The sequence below is a fragment of the Myotis davidii genome, unplaced genomic scaffold (assembly GCF_000327345.1).
Source record: "Myotis davidii unplaced genomic scaffold, ASM32734v1 scaffold107, whole genome shotgun sequence".
Taxonomy (NCBI): Eukaryota; Metazoa; Chordata; class Mammalia; order Chiroptera; family Vespertilionidae; genus Myotis; species Myotis davidii.
Window position 1 is genome coordinate 5,344,684 of NW_006383012.1, and position 16,633 is coordinate 5,361,316.

The 16,633-nt window shown below is 51.9% G+C and overlaps 1 protein-coding gene across 1 annotated transcript in view; it reads right to left on the minus strand.

Moving 5' to 3' along the window:
- Positions 1-16,633, minus strand: part of AFAP1L2 (actin filament associated protein 1 like 2) — a 91,914-nt gene that overhangs the window by 31,456 nt on the left and 43,825 nt on the right. The window contains exon 4 of the mRNA XM_015557965.1: positions 4,284-4,412. Within this exon, the coding sequence (XP_015413451.1) occupies positions 4,284-4,412 (129 nt within the window). The remainder of the gene's footprint in view (positions 1-4,283; positions 4,413-16,633) is intronic.

Consider the following 16,633-nt stretch of genomic DNA (forward strand, 5'->3'; position numbering starts at 1 on the left):
GCTGGCATTCTGAGCAGGTGCGTCCTCCAAGAGGGAGACTCGTAAGCTCCAGAGAAAACTTGCATACTCGCGCTGCCTGCCCTCCGCCCCCCAGGGCTGCGTGTCTCCCACCTCAGGCACCCTGCGGGCCGTGGTCCAGTTGGTCCTTATTCTCAGAGGGTCGCTAATCCAGGGCCATCCAGGTTGGCAAGGAGGAGGCTCCCGGGACTGCCTACAATCCTGGGAAGAGCCCAGTGAATGGGGCCCTCCCAGGGGAGGCTGCTGAGCTGTCCTGTGGCCAGGGAGCAGCCGCCCAGGGAGGGAGGACTCTCTCCTTCATTCCCAGATGTGCACCCAACTCCAGCGCTAATCTAGGTGCGGGGACACTGTCTCTGCCTTTGGGGACCCAAGTCTGTGGGGCGGAGGGCGTAGACCCAAATGGAGGGGTTAACGGGCGCATGGAAATAACAAGAGCTGAGGGGTGGTTGGAAGGAGCGCCCTCCTGCCCTGAGCCCATGTATGCTTCCTGGGGGAGGGAGCCTGCCTGTAGAGGGTGGTCCTTCCCCGGGCACAGGGTGAAGGCGGGGGAGGAGAGACACGGACCCTCTTTGCTGCAGTTGGATAGACAGAACATCTGAAGCTCTTCCTAGCAGAGGGGCAACCCTGAAACTTCCCTACAGTCCCTGAGCGGGATTCTGGGGGTAGGGTTGGGGGTGGGGGGCTGGGCCCTCACTGGTAAAGGCAGGAACAAACAGCAGGCCCCAATACATAGACCTTGCCATGCAGACAAAAAGCAAAGTTAGTAGAGAATTTGTGTTGCAGTAAGAAAGCAAAAGATGGAAAATTCCATCTGAAAAGTGTCAAACCCACAAGAAACAACAGCTCAGCCAGTGTCGGCCACAGGCTGTCTCAGCCATCAGCCGCCTCTACCTCCACGCTCCGTTGGGCGGAGCTCATTTTCTGGAGGATACACGGTGAGGCTGAGACCAAGACGGGTGCTGCAGTTTCGGGGGGCTTTGGATTCTGTCCCGTGCGGTCCAGGTTAATCTGGCACCATGGGGCTGGAGGAAAGCACAGTGGTAGGCGCACCTGCCCAGGCCTGCCCGGGCACCACGGCCACCGGCCTCACGCAAGTGCGTCCCAAGCCTCGGCTCCCTTGTTGGTAAGATGGGGACGACAACAACTCCCTCACTGACTTGGGAAGGGAACTGGATGACAGAGACCATGACATTGTATAGGCTGAGCACAGTGCTGGAACCCGGTCAGTGCACAAAAAACGTTAGCTGCCGTTATAACCACTCTGTGGTCAAGAGGATGTGCCAACGAGACCAGAGGGGAGTTTTCAGGGGCTCTTAGTAGTGACTGTCACAACCTTAAAACTAGAAGGGGCTGCCACAGGCCTCGGTGAGGCTGTGCACCTGTATTATTAGCAGCCAGGGTGACCCTCTGGGGTGCGTCGCACTGGGAGGCCGTGGGATCTCAGCAGCCACCTGCAGGCCTGCGAGCTGCAGAGACCAGGTGGGAACACGCAAAGATCAAGTGTGAAACCAAGGCCACCCTACTGCAAGGGCCACAGCACATTACACCAACACGGGGAACCGCCCTGCCCCCAGGGCTCTGCAAGAGTGGTCAGAGCCAAGCACCAGGGTTCGGACCCCATCACAGAGGTGCTTTCCAGTTCCCGCCAGAGATTCTTCATCCCTGCACATTCTCGGGTCAGAGCACACGGCGATGGGCTGGGGAGTGTGCTGATTCAAGGTTCCACTGATGGCCCTGGCCAGTTAGCTCAGTGGATGGAGCATCGGCCTTCAGACTGAACGGTCCAGGATTCGATTCTGGTCAAGGGCATATGCCCAGGTTGTGGGTTCTATCCCCTGTAGGGAGCATGCAGGCGGCAGCCAATCAGTGATTCTCTCTCATCATTGATGTCTGTCTCTCTCTCTCTCTCCCCCCTTCCTCTCTGAAATCAACAAAAAATCCTACATAATAAAAGGCTAATATGCAAATTGACCGAATGGTGGAACGACTGGTCTCTATGACGTGTGCAGACCTAAGCCGGCAGTCAGACATCCCCTGAGGGCTCCCGCACTGTGAGAGGGTGCAGGCTGGTCTGAGGGATGCCCCGCTCCCCAGTGCACAAATTTCGTGCACCGGGCCTCTAGTAATAATTATAAAAAAAAGATCCACTGATGCCCAGCTGGCATGGCTCAGTGATTGAGCATTAACCTATGGACCAGGAGGTCACAGTTCGATTCCCGGTCAGGGCATATGCCCAGGTTGTGGGCTCGATCCCCAGTGTGGGGCATGCAGGAGGCAGCCGATCAGTGATTCTCATCACTGATGTTTCTGTCTCTCCCTCTGCCTTCCTCTCTGAAATCAATACCAAAAAAAATAATCAAAATTAAATAAATAAAAGACCTGCTGATGAATCCTCTTGCAGGTGATTCATGCCTCTCTACCTCACCTGCTCTGTGAAGTGGCTTTCCCATCTGCCATTCCCACCTTTGATGTGTGGCTGACCAGCACTCGGGCAGGCCGGCAGACGCTCACTACAAAGCCAGGAGCCTGGGAACCAGGGGCTGGCCTGGAGCCCAAAGACCGAGCGGCTCAAGGAGAACGCCTCTGATGACAGGCAGATTGTTTCACCGGGAGAGCAGGCTGCCAGGCAGGCAGCAACATGTTCAGCTTTACGACGTCTCTGTTATTCAGAGAACAGAAACTAGTTCCACTGGGAACAAAGAAGAGGGAAAGGGACCGTGGCGTGTGGCCTGGCAGGTTCGGGTTGGACGGAGGGAGAACTTCCTGACTCTGAGCAGGTGCACGCCCCCGGCCTGGCACGGATGAGGCTGCTCCTGCCGCGAGGCAGATGGAGGACGCGCCCTCTGATGGCCCCTCTCTGTCCCCGAACATCACTTCCGATACTCAAGCGCCTGAGATAAAAATAAACTCAGCTCAACTGTTATGACTTCACACGAAGGCTTTTCTATTTAAAAAAAAAAAAAGACAATCGGAATGTGCTAGAAACAAAACCATGTGTCCGTAAGAAGACGCGTCCAAGAACGTTCAGAGGGGCCTTATTCACGATGGTCCCAATGTGTGCAACCAGAATGTCCACCACCGAGTGGCTGGAGCAGCAGATGGTGGCATCGGCGCAGAAGGAAACACGCCTCAGCAATGAAAGAGAGAAATGGCTGCCACGCCCCAGCGCGTGGACGAATCTCCTGAGCAAAAGAGGCCAGACATGATGTGCACACTGAGCCATGCCATTCACGTGAAGCTCAAGGGCGGGCAACGCTGACCTATGGTGGGAGAAATCCAGACCGTGGTTGCCATGGTGTGGGGGAGGGGGGGTTCCCTGGGAAGGGGCCAGAAAGAACTTTCTGGGATGATAGGAATATTCTGTGCCTTGTTTTGGGTGGTCGGGATGCAGATAATAGACAACGGTCAAAACCCAACCAATTGCGTACTTATGATTGGTGTACTTGGTCGTGTGTTAACACGGACCTCAGTAAAAAAGGAAGAAACTATGAACTCAGCATTCTGTGATTTGCAAATTCTTAAAGCTGTGTTTTCCCATTTTCTCTCGGGCTGTGTGACACAGTGGCAAGTTATTTAAACTCTCCTGGCCTCAGTTTCCGCCTCTGTCATCACAGCCAACCTCAGAGGACTGTCTTGAAGATGAAACAAGTTAATACGTGTGCGAGTGGGAAGCCCTCAATGAAGCCTCAGCTATTATTACAAGACTTTACTATCCCTGCTCTGCTTCCAACCAGTAAGGAAAAGCGCTTTGAAAACACCCTGTTGAAAGCCTCACTCGTGGCTGATGTGTTGAGTGGCTGGAGATTTCTGGGCTCCCATTCAAGTCACATCCCTCCTCCACTGTTGTTATGGGCTGGACTGTGTTTCCTCCAAATGCGTATGTTAAATCCTAGCCTTCAGGAGCTCAGAGGAGGGCTGACCTTGGAGAAGGGGTCTTTGAAAGAGGTGATTAACGTTAAATGAGGCCACTGGCGTGGGCTGACCTTATAAGAAGGGAGATTTGGACACAGACAAGCATAGAGGGAACACGGTATAAAGACCCAGGGAGTAGGCAGCCATCTACAAGCCAAGGAGAGAGGCCTCCCAAGGAACCAAATCTGGAGACATGCCGATCTCAGGGTTTTGGCCTCCAGGACTGTAAGGAAACATATGTCTGCTGTTTAAGCCACCCAGTCTGTGAAACTTCATTATGGTCGCCCTCGTCAATACAGCCACCATCTGTCCATTCCCACGGGGACCTCTCCCAGGCCCTGGGCCTCACTTACTGCTGCTTTTGATGTACAGGCGGAGGAGCTCGGCCAGACCAGTCTTCCTCTCCACGGCTGTGCTGCTCAGGCTCTCCTGGTCCAGGATCTTGAGGAAGTCCTCCAGCTCCGTCAGCAGCTGCTCCAGGGCTAGAGAAGAGAACAGAAGACGCCTTTACAGTGGCTGCCTTCTTAAAGGCCTAGCTCTGACACACACACCCCCACCCACCACTGGGCCCTGCAGCATCTCACCATGAACTCTCTGGTCCCAAGGCCTGGCAGCATGTGGGATGCCCAGTGCCAGGGTCCCGGGGAGAGGAAAACAGGCTCTCAGCCAACGATGCCGGTCTACCATTTGCTGGAGTGACAGTGGCCGAGATGGCCCAAGCAAGCCCATAAGGCCATGACAATTTGGAAACAGAATTTTCTTCCTAGATAAAGGCCAATTAAAATAGCTCAGCATCTAGAGAATTTGAACACAGATCAAACCCGCAACCATCAGAAGAAGTGCTATGGTTGACCAGTTGTTCATTCTTTCCCCCAGGATGGGGAAACACAGAATCACTCCAGGGAGATGACACAGTGATCACTCTGTCCCTGCAGAAATATGGATGACCCATCAAAAGCCCCGCTTAGCAAATAAACCCTTCCCCTGAGTTTCTTCAGTGATTGGGCTACCTCAGTTGTCACCAAGTCCAGCATCCCCCCTAAGGAGGGCCCTGGTCCCACGGATCCAGTTATCAGTACATCTCCCTCGAGGGCCACCGCCATCGAAGCACTCATTTCCCAGCTGGAAGCACTTTGCAGAAATGCTAGCACAGAGGGCAACAGTCTAGGACAGTGGTGGCGAACCCATGACACGCGCGTCAGAGGTGACACGCGAACTCATTTTTTTTGGTTGATTTTTCTTTGTTCAATGGCATTTAAATATATAAAATAAATATCAAAAATATAAATCTTTGTTTTACTATGGTGCCAAATATCAAAAAATTTCTATATGTGACACAGCACCAGAGTTAAGTTAGGGTTTTTCAAAATGCTGACCCGCCCAGCTCAAAAGGTTCGCCATCACTGGTCTAGGAGCAGGGCGTTCACCAGTGCTGTCGTTGACGTTATTATCAGCAACCTAAATCTCCACTAAGAACAGGGCGGCCGGTCCGGTATGCTCAGTGGTTGAGCATTGACCTATGAACCACAAGGTCATAGTTCAACTCCCAGTCAGGGCACATGCTGGGTGTGGGCTCGATCCCCAGTAGGGGGCATGCAGGAGGCAGCCCATCAATGATTCTCATTCATCACTGATGCTTCTCTCTCTCCCTCCCTCCATCTTCCTCTCTAAAATCAATAAAAAATATATATTTAAAAAAAAGAACAGGCACTTTATTTGCTGACAGATTCATCATCTTGGCTCTCCGTGCCTGCCTGGCTCTTGAGAACATGCTCATTAATGGAAGCCGGCCCCTAAACAGTGCTTTCCAACCACTGGAATGACCTGGAGAGCTTTTACAAATAGCGTGGCTCCATGGTTGAGCGTCAACCTATGAACCAGGAAGTCATGGTTCGATTCCTGGTCAGGGCACATGCCCAGGTTGTAGGCTCGATCCCCAGTGTGGGGCGTGCAGAAGGCAGCCGATCAATGATTCTCTCATCTTTGATGGGTTTTTTTCTCTCTCTCTCCCTCTCTGAAATCAATAAAAATACATTTTTTAAAAAAATCCAGATGCCCAAGCCCTCCCCGGATGGATCAGCAGAATCTCTGGGAGTGGAAGACAGGAGCCAACAATTCTTAAACCTCCGCACATCATTGCAAGGTTGCAGCCAACTGAGAACCACAGGTCTCAACCCAGTGCCAGGGACCACAGCCACAGGGACCCTGCTCCCAGGACAGCAACTATAAGTCCAAATTGGCCCTCCATCACCTGCTGTGGGAACGCTGAGCAGTCCCACGACCTCACCAAGCTCCGAGACCACCACGGGGGCCCTGCCCATCTCACAAGGGGGTTGTGAGTGACAGGTCTGCGAAGCTTTTCACCACTGTGCTTGGGAAGTGCTACACCAGCCACACAGAGTGTTGTCATCATTGCATCCTGATTTTCCTTCTCACCCCTTGGCATCGTTATGTATTTATTTTTTCCCCGCTGCCAGCAGTCATCTCTAAGCTCCCCTTCAGGAAAAAAAAAAAAACCAACCACACCAGAATCTTGCAATGTAGCATTTCCTACTGGATGTGCCTCCTAAGGGAAAGGAGGGGAAGAAAGTCACCTCTTCAAAGAAGCCCTCCCTGACCACCCTGTCCAAAGTAGATATTTCTTGTTGTCTTTCATTTTTTAATTTTTATTTTTTAACTTAGCAGCTTCCTCTTACCTTCATAGCCCCAATCACAACTTACTAACAATATGAACATAAACGATTTTAAATAAAAGTTTAAAATGAGGAAAATTAGCAATGAATAAAATAAGAGTTTTCTTTATTTTGCTCATTTTTAAGTTGTATTTTTCTCCCCCACCCTAGCCTGGTCTGTTAGCTCAGTGGAGCTGGGACCACATCTGTCTTGCATCTTTGCCATCTAACACTGTCGTACGTGTGGAATGAATGAATGAATGAATGAATGAGCTTATAGATACCTGCTAGTTGACAACTCTAGGAGGTGAGCATCACTCCATTTTGCAGACGTGAACCTAGCAGTCCAGAGAAGGCCCGCAGGGCCCACGGCAGAAAAGGTACCAGCAGAGCTTCCAGAGTCCACTAATGAGTAAAAGCAGGCGAGACCCCACAGTGTGCCCGGCACTGGGCTGGGCCTCAGCCTAAACTTACTGGAAAATTACAAAGCAGAGCCAGGAGAGCGTGGTCCGGCCTTTTGCAAGCTCATTAGCAGGACAAGACCAGCACCGGTGGAGCAATGTATAGACCAAGGCACACCACCAAAAAGTCGAGAGTCAAGTGGGAGACACCAGCTTCAAATGTGAGAGGAGATCAGACAAGTAAGTACACAGCCTTCTGCCTGGAAGGCTTCTGGGAAGAGGCGGCGGCAGGGTCAGGCCTTGGGTTATTTTTTGGTTTGGTTTTGCACAGCTATTCATGAGTTTCCTGTTGAGCTTAAAGAAGTCAAACCAGGGCAAACAAAGGATGAATGAGAGGACGCTGACCCTGAGCCTTGAACTCAACTACAGCGGAGAAGAAAAAGTGAAAGGGCCTGGCAAGGCCGTTGGGGTCTCGGCTGCATTTTTCCTGACCCCCTGAACTTTTTGAAGCTCTTCAGCTGTTGCTTGTGCGGGGGAGGGGGGGGGCGGAATAAAAAGGCACCCAAACGGAAAGTGTCTCTTCTCTTTCACATCCTCAACTATTCCCCAAAGCTGCACGATTCCTGGAAAACAGCCTTTGTTTATCTTCACATCAGCAAATGTGTACTAAGGCAAAGGGGAGAGAGCTGTGCCCTGGGGAGACAGATGTGACCCAGATGGGGTGCCCAGCCCTTCCAGGGGCCCCCCGTCTGGAGAGAGGGCAGTAAACATGCAGGGAGAGAACTGAAGCGACTCAGGGATGTCCCAAGGATCGGGAATGTACCAAGGGAGGAGAGACCGCTTTGGGGTGATCGGGGACAGGAGTTTAGACGCTGGCCCTGGAGACATGAGGAGGAGCTCACCAGCCAGAGGCAGAGGCACTTCAGGAAGACAGGCTGAGATGCTCAGAAGAGCATTTAAGAAGCCACACAGAGCGCTGTGTCTCAGGGACCCAGGGAGCAGGGGCGGGGGGGGGGGGGGGTCTCCAAGGGGAGAAGGTGGTCCCTGAGGCCACAAATACAGGTCACAGGGGCTGGATTTGTTTGGCTAGCGAGTTAGTATGGAATGCTGCAGGGCCTCTGGGCATTGCAGTGGGGAAGGCCGGGGAACACTGTCCTTCAGGCGGGCTAGGGACAGGCTAGCTCTGCAAATAGGGAGGACAGTGGAAGGGGACCAGGGACCCAGGAGTCGAGGCAGGGAGGTGGACACGGCGAGCCTGTGTACGACCCTGCACCCCCACCACCTCCCATTCCACCAACCACTGCGAGTGCACATGGTGGCCACGGGCTCCCGAGGCTGACCTGTGGCCTAGCTCGGACACACCCGCAGTTAGGAGCGGTGCTGGGGCTCACGTGCACGTATGCTCCAGCCAAGGCACGTGCTGCCTGCCACCTGCCGAAGGTCTGTCTGGATCACGGCGTCTGGGTCCCGTTCCACCTCAGTCGCCAAGGCAGGGGAGGTGGCGGAGGGGCCGGGCTCCAAAGAGGACGGGGAGAGCCATGGGCCCTGGTGATCATTCCAGCAGATGGAGGGACTGTGAGAGAAGACGCCTCTGGGTGACTGAGAGACGCAGAATGCCATCAGACACACAGGCTGGGGACACGGCCATGCCCGGCAGCTGTGGTCCCCAGCCAATCGGGGAACGGAGGCGCCAGGCAGGTAGTGGGGGGAGCAGACACCCTCCTTTTCCTCTAAAGCGGCTGTGCTAGGTGAACGGTAAGCAACAGCATTAAAGAAACTCAGGACCAGGAACCAGAGTCCCCACGCCCAGGGTGTCATTTCCCTCCTCTCTGGGTCTGCACCCAGGTCCCTTCTGCACACAGTCACCCGGGACCAGAGGCACTCAGCTTTCTCGCCATCTTTGCCTCCGTGGATTCCTCACTGTCAAAGCCAGTTGCCCACGGTCATCTCTGTGTCAGCCAGGTCTGTATCTTAGACCTGTATCAAGGGTCAGCCGCAGTAGGTTTGGGCCTGTGACAAGGTGCTGAGCACGACAGGGGCCAGCGATCCTGCTGTGATCACACCCTCTGGGGCCCAGCGACAGGCTCTTGGAAATAACAATCGACAAAAGCGAGGCCCCAACGACGTGCACCAACCCCGTTGACATTTTCCAACCCTCAGAGTTGAGGGGCGGGCAACCCCTTGAGGAATGTGGCTGTTTGATTGAGGCTGTGGAATGCTCAGCCAGTTCCCCACCCCCACCCTTCTCATTTTGGTCTCTTCCTCATCTTCCAGCCGAGGGAGGGAGGGAGGGGAAAATAAGTGTGTTGTTCACTCTGGACACTGTAGGCCCTTGTGCGGGCTTTGCATCCTGGCTCTGTTCAAGTTCAGGGTTGTCTGCTCAGGGTCTCACACATCGTCAATAAGATGGTTGTTCAGGGCCCACGCAGGGCCGGGCGGTTCAACTGCTCATTCACGGCCCTTGGCCCCGGCCAAGCTCTGCCTGCAGATGACCTCCTCCCCCGGCTTCCCTCATCTTGAGGCTGTCTTGCTTCTGGGCCCCTGGGTCCCCAACCCTACTGTCTTCCCAACAAGCCCTTCGCAGCTCCCCTGCTGCGCTCTGCACACATTTTAATTTCCTCGCCTGCCTTTGCTGAAGACCCATGGCTGAGCCCGACTTTCCTTCCAGGAAATGAAGCCGCTCTAGGCTCTAAGCCAGTGATGGCGAACCTATGACACGCGCGTCAGAGGTGACACGCGAACTCATGTTTTTGGTTGATTTTTCTTTGTTCAATGGCATTTAAATATATAAAATAAATGTCAAAAATATAAGCCTTTGTTTTACTATGGTTGCAAATATCAAAAAATGTCTATATGTGACACAGCACCAGAGTTAAGTTAGGGTTTTTCAAAATGCTGACACGCCCAGCTCAAAAGGTTCGCCATCACTGCTCTAAGCATAAAGACACACAACCCTCTCTTCACCCCAACAGTCCCCAAGACCAACCCCCTGGGCGGATGATCCCCATGAACCCGACCGCTGGGGACCAACCAAAGTTAGGGACCTGGTAAAAGTTCCTGTGGGAAGCAAAAACATGGAGGGCAGAGTTCCTGAACATAGAGAATCCAAACCCGGAGCCGGCCTTTACCACGTGCCTGCATGTGCTTGGCGTGTTCATAGGAAGTGGGTCTTTTCTACCTCTTTCTGTTACGGTCATAATACACGCATAGCACGAAAGTCACCATGTTAACCACGTTCAAGTTTCCAATTCAGTGGCACCGAGAATATTTGCATTGTCATGCAGCCATTGTTTTCATCACCGGAAACAGTTGCTCCCCACCCCCTCTTCCCCCAGATTTGTGGCAACCACAGTCTGCGTTCTGTCTCGATGGGTTTGCCCAGGTGGATATTCCATGTAGATGGAATCACATAACATGGGCTTTTTGTGACTGGCTTCTTTCACCTAGCATGTTTTTGAGGTTCCTCTGTGTTGTAGCATGTACTAGGTGCTTTGTTCCTGCTTATGGCTGCATTATGTTCCATTGTATGGGTATACCACATTCTATTTATCCATTCATCATTAATTAGGAAGTGAGGTTTGTTTTTTAAAACAAAAACTTTTAGTAGAGGTAGAAATTTCTTTACAGCAACATCCTCGGTTTACACTGTACAGTTCTAGAGTTTTGACAAACACACATGTGGTAACTACCACCACAATCAAGATATCGAACATTTCTATCACCACCCCCCAAAAAAAATTCCTCTGTCCCTTTGCAGGTGACCCCTTCCAGACTGTCAGGCCCTGGCAACCTGCATACCCTTTGGAGTCTGACTCCTTATACTTAACACATTGTGGACGGATCACGAGAATTCTCATGTTTTCTGTTCCAAGGCTTGTGACAATCACGAGAATCCTTTAAAAAGACATTAGCTTTTAAGAACGTGTAATAACTAACTTCACAATGCAATGGGTATTTAATTTTAAGACGTGCCTTTAATATTTATGTAAAACGTTTTTTGTACTCGTTCAATAGAAACTTACCTGGCCACTGGGTAAAGCTAGCGATAAAACTACTGGTCCACAATATGTTAAAGGTAAGGCCTTTGAGAATTACCCATGTTGCTGCATGTCTAAGAAGTTTCCTTTAGCCTGGCCGGCGTGTCTCAGCAGTTGAGCGTCGAATTATAAACCAGGAGATCACGGTTCGATTCCCGGTCAGGGCACATGCCTGGGTTGCAGGCTCAATCCCCAGTGTGGGGTGTGCAGGAGACAGCCAGTTAATGATTCTCTCTCACCATTGATGTCTCTCTCTCCCTTTCCCTTGCTCTCTGAAATCAATAAAATATATTTTTAAAAGTTTCCTTTTAACGGCTATATAGTATTCCCTCGTGTGGTTGTAAGAAGCCCACATGTCTCCAGACATCCACAGACTTCCTCCGCCAGGCGCTTCTGCACAGCCGGTTCCTGGGCCCTGACACGCTTGGTCGTGCTCTTGAGCGTACCTACTGCTGACTCAGAGGGCATGCCTGCGTCATACACTTCGTGGGTGACCAGTCCGGTCACGCAAACAAAGGTAAAGCGGTGCCTCTCCGCAGTGGCTGCACACCGGAATCAACAGGGAGTTTACAACATTCCCCATGCCTGGGCGCACTCCCGACATCCTGTGTAATTGTTCTGGGTGTGGTCTGGGCCTCTCGAGCGTTCAAAGCTTCCAGGTGATCCTAACGTGCAGTCCAATTATGAGCCACGGAGATAAATAAAGGTGTGATTGTTGCTTCTTGAACAATCTTACTTGGTCAAACTTGTAAGATTCCTTAGAAAACAAATTTCTATAGTGCTTTCAGACTCAATTCTGGTTTTATGTGTACCACTGCCTAGGTTCACGCCTGTTTAAAATAAAGTCAGATACACCTGAGTATAGGTTTTCCCCCCTAACGTCCTTTCCCTTCTGGACAGGAAGGATGTAGACGGCAAGGACCACGATGTCTGTATGTCCTCACATCCCTGAACTCAGGTCTCGGTCCTCCCTGAACAGAGAGCTCTCATCACTGACAACCAGCACCCAGAAGGCTCGCAGGCCGCCCCTGCATCTGTCCTCGAGCCTGCCTGCTGGGGCCTAGGAGACCTGAGTTAGAAATAGAAATAACTTTCTCCCGGATAAACGCTCCAGGAATTTTTCTTTATCTCCAACGCCGCGAAAAGGCGAGGGGGAGAGGGCTCTGCTTCATTCACTAGCACTGCGGCCGCACCGCTCCCTGCCGGGCCTGACCTGGGGTCAGCCTGTCATCATTTCTGCGAGCTCTGTCTTTTCTCACCGATCCCGGAGTCTCATCACTTAGAACTTCCCCAACGGGAGGCCGCCCTCTGCATTCCCAGATCGGCCGTGCGGGCTGAGATGGGATAGGCGCCTGGCTGCTGCCTGCACTACTGGAAAAACAATTCGAGTTGCTCGGCGCTGACTTCCCCGATGGAACAAACCTCCCCAAGAGCAGAATTCCACCCCCAGCTCCAGAGCCAGCTGGAACCAGAGCTGCTCAGAAGGGGCCCCCCGGAAACTCACGCAGTAACAGCCGAAGACTCAAACCAAAGGCAGTGAGGCAGAGGGGCCGAGGCCTGCCCAGGGCCACCTGCACTCGGCCTGCCCAGGGCCACCTGCACTCGGCCTGCCCAGGTCCACCTGCACTCGGCCTCGGCCTGCTCAGATGCACCACCTGTCCATTCAGCCCTACAGCACATGGGCAATCATTTGGCGATTCTCCCATTTTATTGTTTTCTGTTTGTCCCATGAATGCAAATCCTTTGTCTGCAATGAGATTGAAAGCTCTTCTGATTTGCTTTCCCCCCACTGTGGAAATTCTCTCCTGTACATGAGGCTTAGACACACACACACACACACACACACACACACACACCTCACTCACTCACACTCACACAATCCACCTCCTAATGAAAACCCCTTAATAAAAGGGTCTGGGCTGCTCTGTCCAGCAGGCCTGGGCAAAGGGCTCACCAATCCCTGGTCACAATCCCAGTGCCTATGGGGGCCCATTGACATCTCTAAAATGAGGAGTTCTTGGCAGCAGATGGGGCTGGGAGCATGGAGGCATCTCCCACCTGGATGATGCTCTGGTGGGATTTTCTCAAGGATGCAGGTGGGAAGGGCCTGGAGGCAGTCTGCATGTCCAATTTCAGTTCATCTCGTGAGGTACGCATTGTCCTCCTACCATCCCCATTTCACAGAGGGGACAGCTGAGGCCAAGGGAGGGCCACACTGCTCAGAATCCACAGGCCCTTCTGGCCCAAGTCTAGACTCATTATTCCATTCACGAGTCTACTTTAGATCCGTAAATTACTTATTAAAACAGACTGTCCAGAGACTGGCATTCAAACACAATCTAATGAAAGCAACGTGTGGGGAAAGATCCAAGGGGGAAAAGGCACCCTGAGAAGCTTGGGATCAAATGTCACCGAGGCCTAGGGTGTGGGCAGAGGACAAGTGGGCAGAGGGCAGCGGAGACCACATTCTGCCAGCCTCAGGAATAAGACAGGGCTGGAGACCGGAAGGGGGAAGTCCGAAGGCTCCCAGAGGAGATGTGTGGCAGGGCGCCACTACCGCGGGAATGAAAGGATCTGAGCAAAAACCTTCCCTTATTCCAGGCCCTGCAGGTGGATTTCAAGATAGCCAAGCCCCCCAGGGCAGCCTGTGGGGCAAGCAAGGGCAAAGCTACAACTCTTGGCTCAGGATGCAAAACAGGTGCGAAGGGAATGCCAGACCCACGGACAAAACAGCTGGTAAGACGGGTAGGGCAATGGTGAAGGGTCTGCCTAACTAAAATGGTCCTTAGTGTTAGGAAGAGTGGAGGAGCAGAAGTCCCCACACCAAGGAGCAGTTTTAAGAAAGCGGCAGTTCTCTCAACAATAAAGGATTATTTTAAAAAGAAAAAGAAAGCGGCAGTTCTCGATGGCTGTTTAGCCGGACTAGCCCTGCTTCCGCTGATCTTCTTGCCTCTACTGGACGGAAACTGATCACCAGGCCAGGAGCCATATAGAATCCCTTGACGTGTGCGCGGCCAGCGTGGCTCAGTGGTTGAGTGCCGATCTATGAACCAGGAGGCCACGGTTAGATTCCCGCTCAGGGCACAAGCCCGGGTTGCGGGCTCAATCCTCAGTAGGGGGCAGCCGATCAATGATTCTCATCATTGATGTTTCTATCTCTCTCTCTCCCTCTCCCTTCTTCTAAAAAGAATCCCTTGCCGAAACCGGTTTGGCTCAGTGGATAGAGCGTCGGCCTGCGCAGACCGAAGGGTCCCGGGTTCGATTCCGGTCAAGGGCATGTACCTGGGTTGCGGGCACATCCCCGGTGGGAGATGTGCAGGAGGCAGCTGGTCGATGTTTCTCTCATCATCGATGTTTCTGGCTCTCTGTCTCTCTCCCTTCCTCTCTGTAAAAAATCAATAAAATATATTAAAAAAAAAAAAAAAAAGAATCCCTTGATGTGAACGCCATCATCTTGGAATCGGTTTGTTTAGTGGCCTTGCAGGAGTTAGAATCACTACCGAATGGAAGTCAATGGTTTTGGTCTACTTAGCATTCTTCCTCCTTTCTCTGGGCAATGGGAAGACCCATTCCATGCGGTTCAGGTTTAGCTGGCCCAACCTGAGCCACAGGAGGTGGGGATGGAGCTGAGGACCGGCCATCCTTCAGGCCCCAGGGATGAGCTCGAGCAAGGCCACAATTTCCCCCAGGACTTGCTCTCTGGGCTTTGGGAGAAAGAGGCCTCTCTTCTCTTTGGATCGCAAGCCATGAGGATTATACTGGAGCTGCAGTCTGAGAATGAGGCCTGTGATCAGAGGGGAGCAACGCTCATACCTAGAGAAAGACACAGCCCGCATTGCTACAGTCCCTAGATCCAGCCATGCCTGAAGCTAGCTTTGCACTTGACAACTACAAACACCCATAAATTCCCCTCTTCACATGAGCTGGGTTTTAGTCACTGATGCCCAAAAGTGTTTGTCAATAGGGAAGTGAAAGCTGGGCACTCCAACCACCTGGCCAACACCACTCTAGGCTTTTAATGAATTAATGCAAAACCACAAAAAATTCACAGGACTGTGGGCAGGTGGGCCTTTTAAAGATCCTCCTCAAGCCCTTGCTGGTTTGGCTCAGTGAACAGAGCATCAGCCTGAGGACTGAAGGGTCCCAGGTTCAATTCCGGTCAAGGGCACATGCCAGGGTTGCAGGCTTGATCCCAGGAGGGGGCGTGCAGGAGGCAGCTAATCAATGATTCTCTCTCATCATCGATGTTTCTCTCTCTCTCTCCCTCTCCCTTCCTCTCTGAAATCAATAAAAATATATTTTAAAAAAATAAAACATTTAAAAAAAATAAAGACCCTCCTCAAATTCACCTGGCCTCTGAGAGGGGCTCACTTAGTGACTGATGGTGTACAACGGTACTAATTCCTTGGCCACTAGCCACATGTGGCTACTGAGCACGTGAAAAGTGTTTAGCATGACCTGAGATCTGCTGTGCGTGCAAAGATGGAATCTCAAAGAGCGTAAAATACCTCAACCATCTGAACATATTGATTACAGGCTGAAATGATGGGGTGTTGGATGTACGGAGTTAAAAAAAAAAACATAGTCTTAAAATTAATTGGGACGGCACTGGTCTGAAACAGCTCTGCTAGACTCAGAGCCTTATCAAAGCATGAAAAAAGTCATCCATCAGCTAACACCAAACAGTGCTCAGAGAGAGAAAGGGACTTCCCCAAAGTCACACCGCTCGTTTGCAGAAGGCTAAATTTCTTAGATCTGCCCAGGGCTTTCCAAACCGAAATTCACGTTGTTTTGTATTGTAGAGAACAGGGAAAGAAGGAGGGTCATTCTTTAATGAGAGCAGGGGACAAGGGCCCGGAAAAGGTAGCCCTTCTAAATGTGCTGCCGCTGACTCACCAAGGTGAGAAGGGGCGAGCAGGGGCGAGCAGGGGCGAGCAGAGGGAAGTTCTCTCCCCAGGAAACCGGCTGTGACCGGGATGAGAAAGATGTGGCTGCTCGGTGCAGGCTGTACTCTGTCACATGAACAAAGCCAGTTACGCGTCACAGAAATATTCTAAAGTCAACCCCTGAAGCCCCGTTGTACAAACAATATGAAGGTATCGCGGTGTTTTGAGTTGGATCATTGTTTTTGTTTAATGTTTCAGCCAAAATTTGTCCAGGGAAATCGCTGATGTACGATTTCCGCCTCTTCCAGTGCATTTCAGTTTGGGGAGAAACGTTTTTGAGTTTGCATTTGGCTCTTTTTAAAAATTTTAAAAAATCCTCATCCAAGGATATTTTTTCCATTGCTCCTTCCTTCCTTCCTTCCTGCCTTCCTTCCTTCCTTCCTTCTTTTCTTTTACAGACAATGGAAGGGAGGGATGGGCAGGAGGAGGGAGGGGAGAGAGAAAGAGAGAGAAACATCAATGTGAGAGAGGCACATCGATTGGTTGCCTCCCACACACACGTCCCAACCAAGGCTGGAGATGGAACCTGCAACAGAGTATGTGCCCTTGACTAGGAATCGAACCCAAGACCCTTCCATGCGTGGGTCAATGCTCTAACCACTTAACACCACTGGCCAGGCTGGCTCTTTTTTCCAATCTCCCTTTCC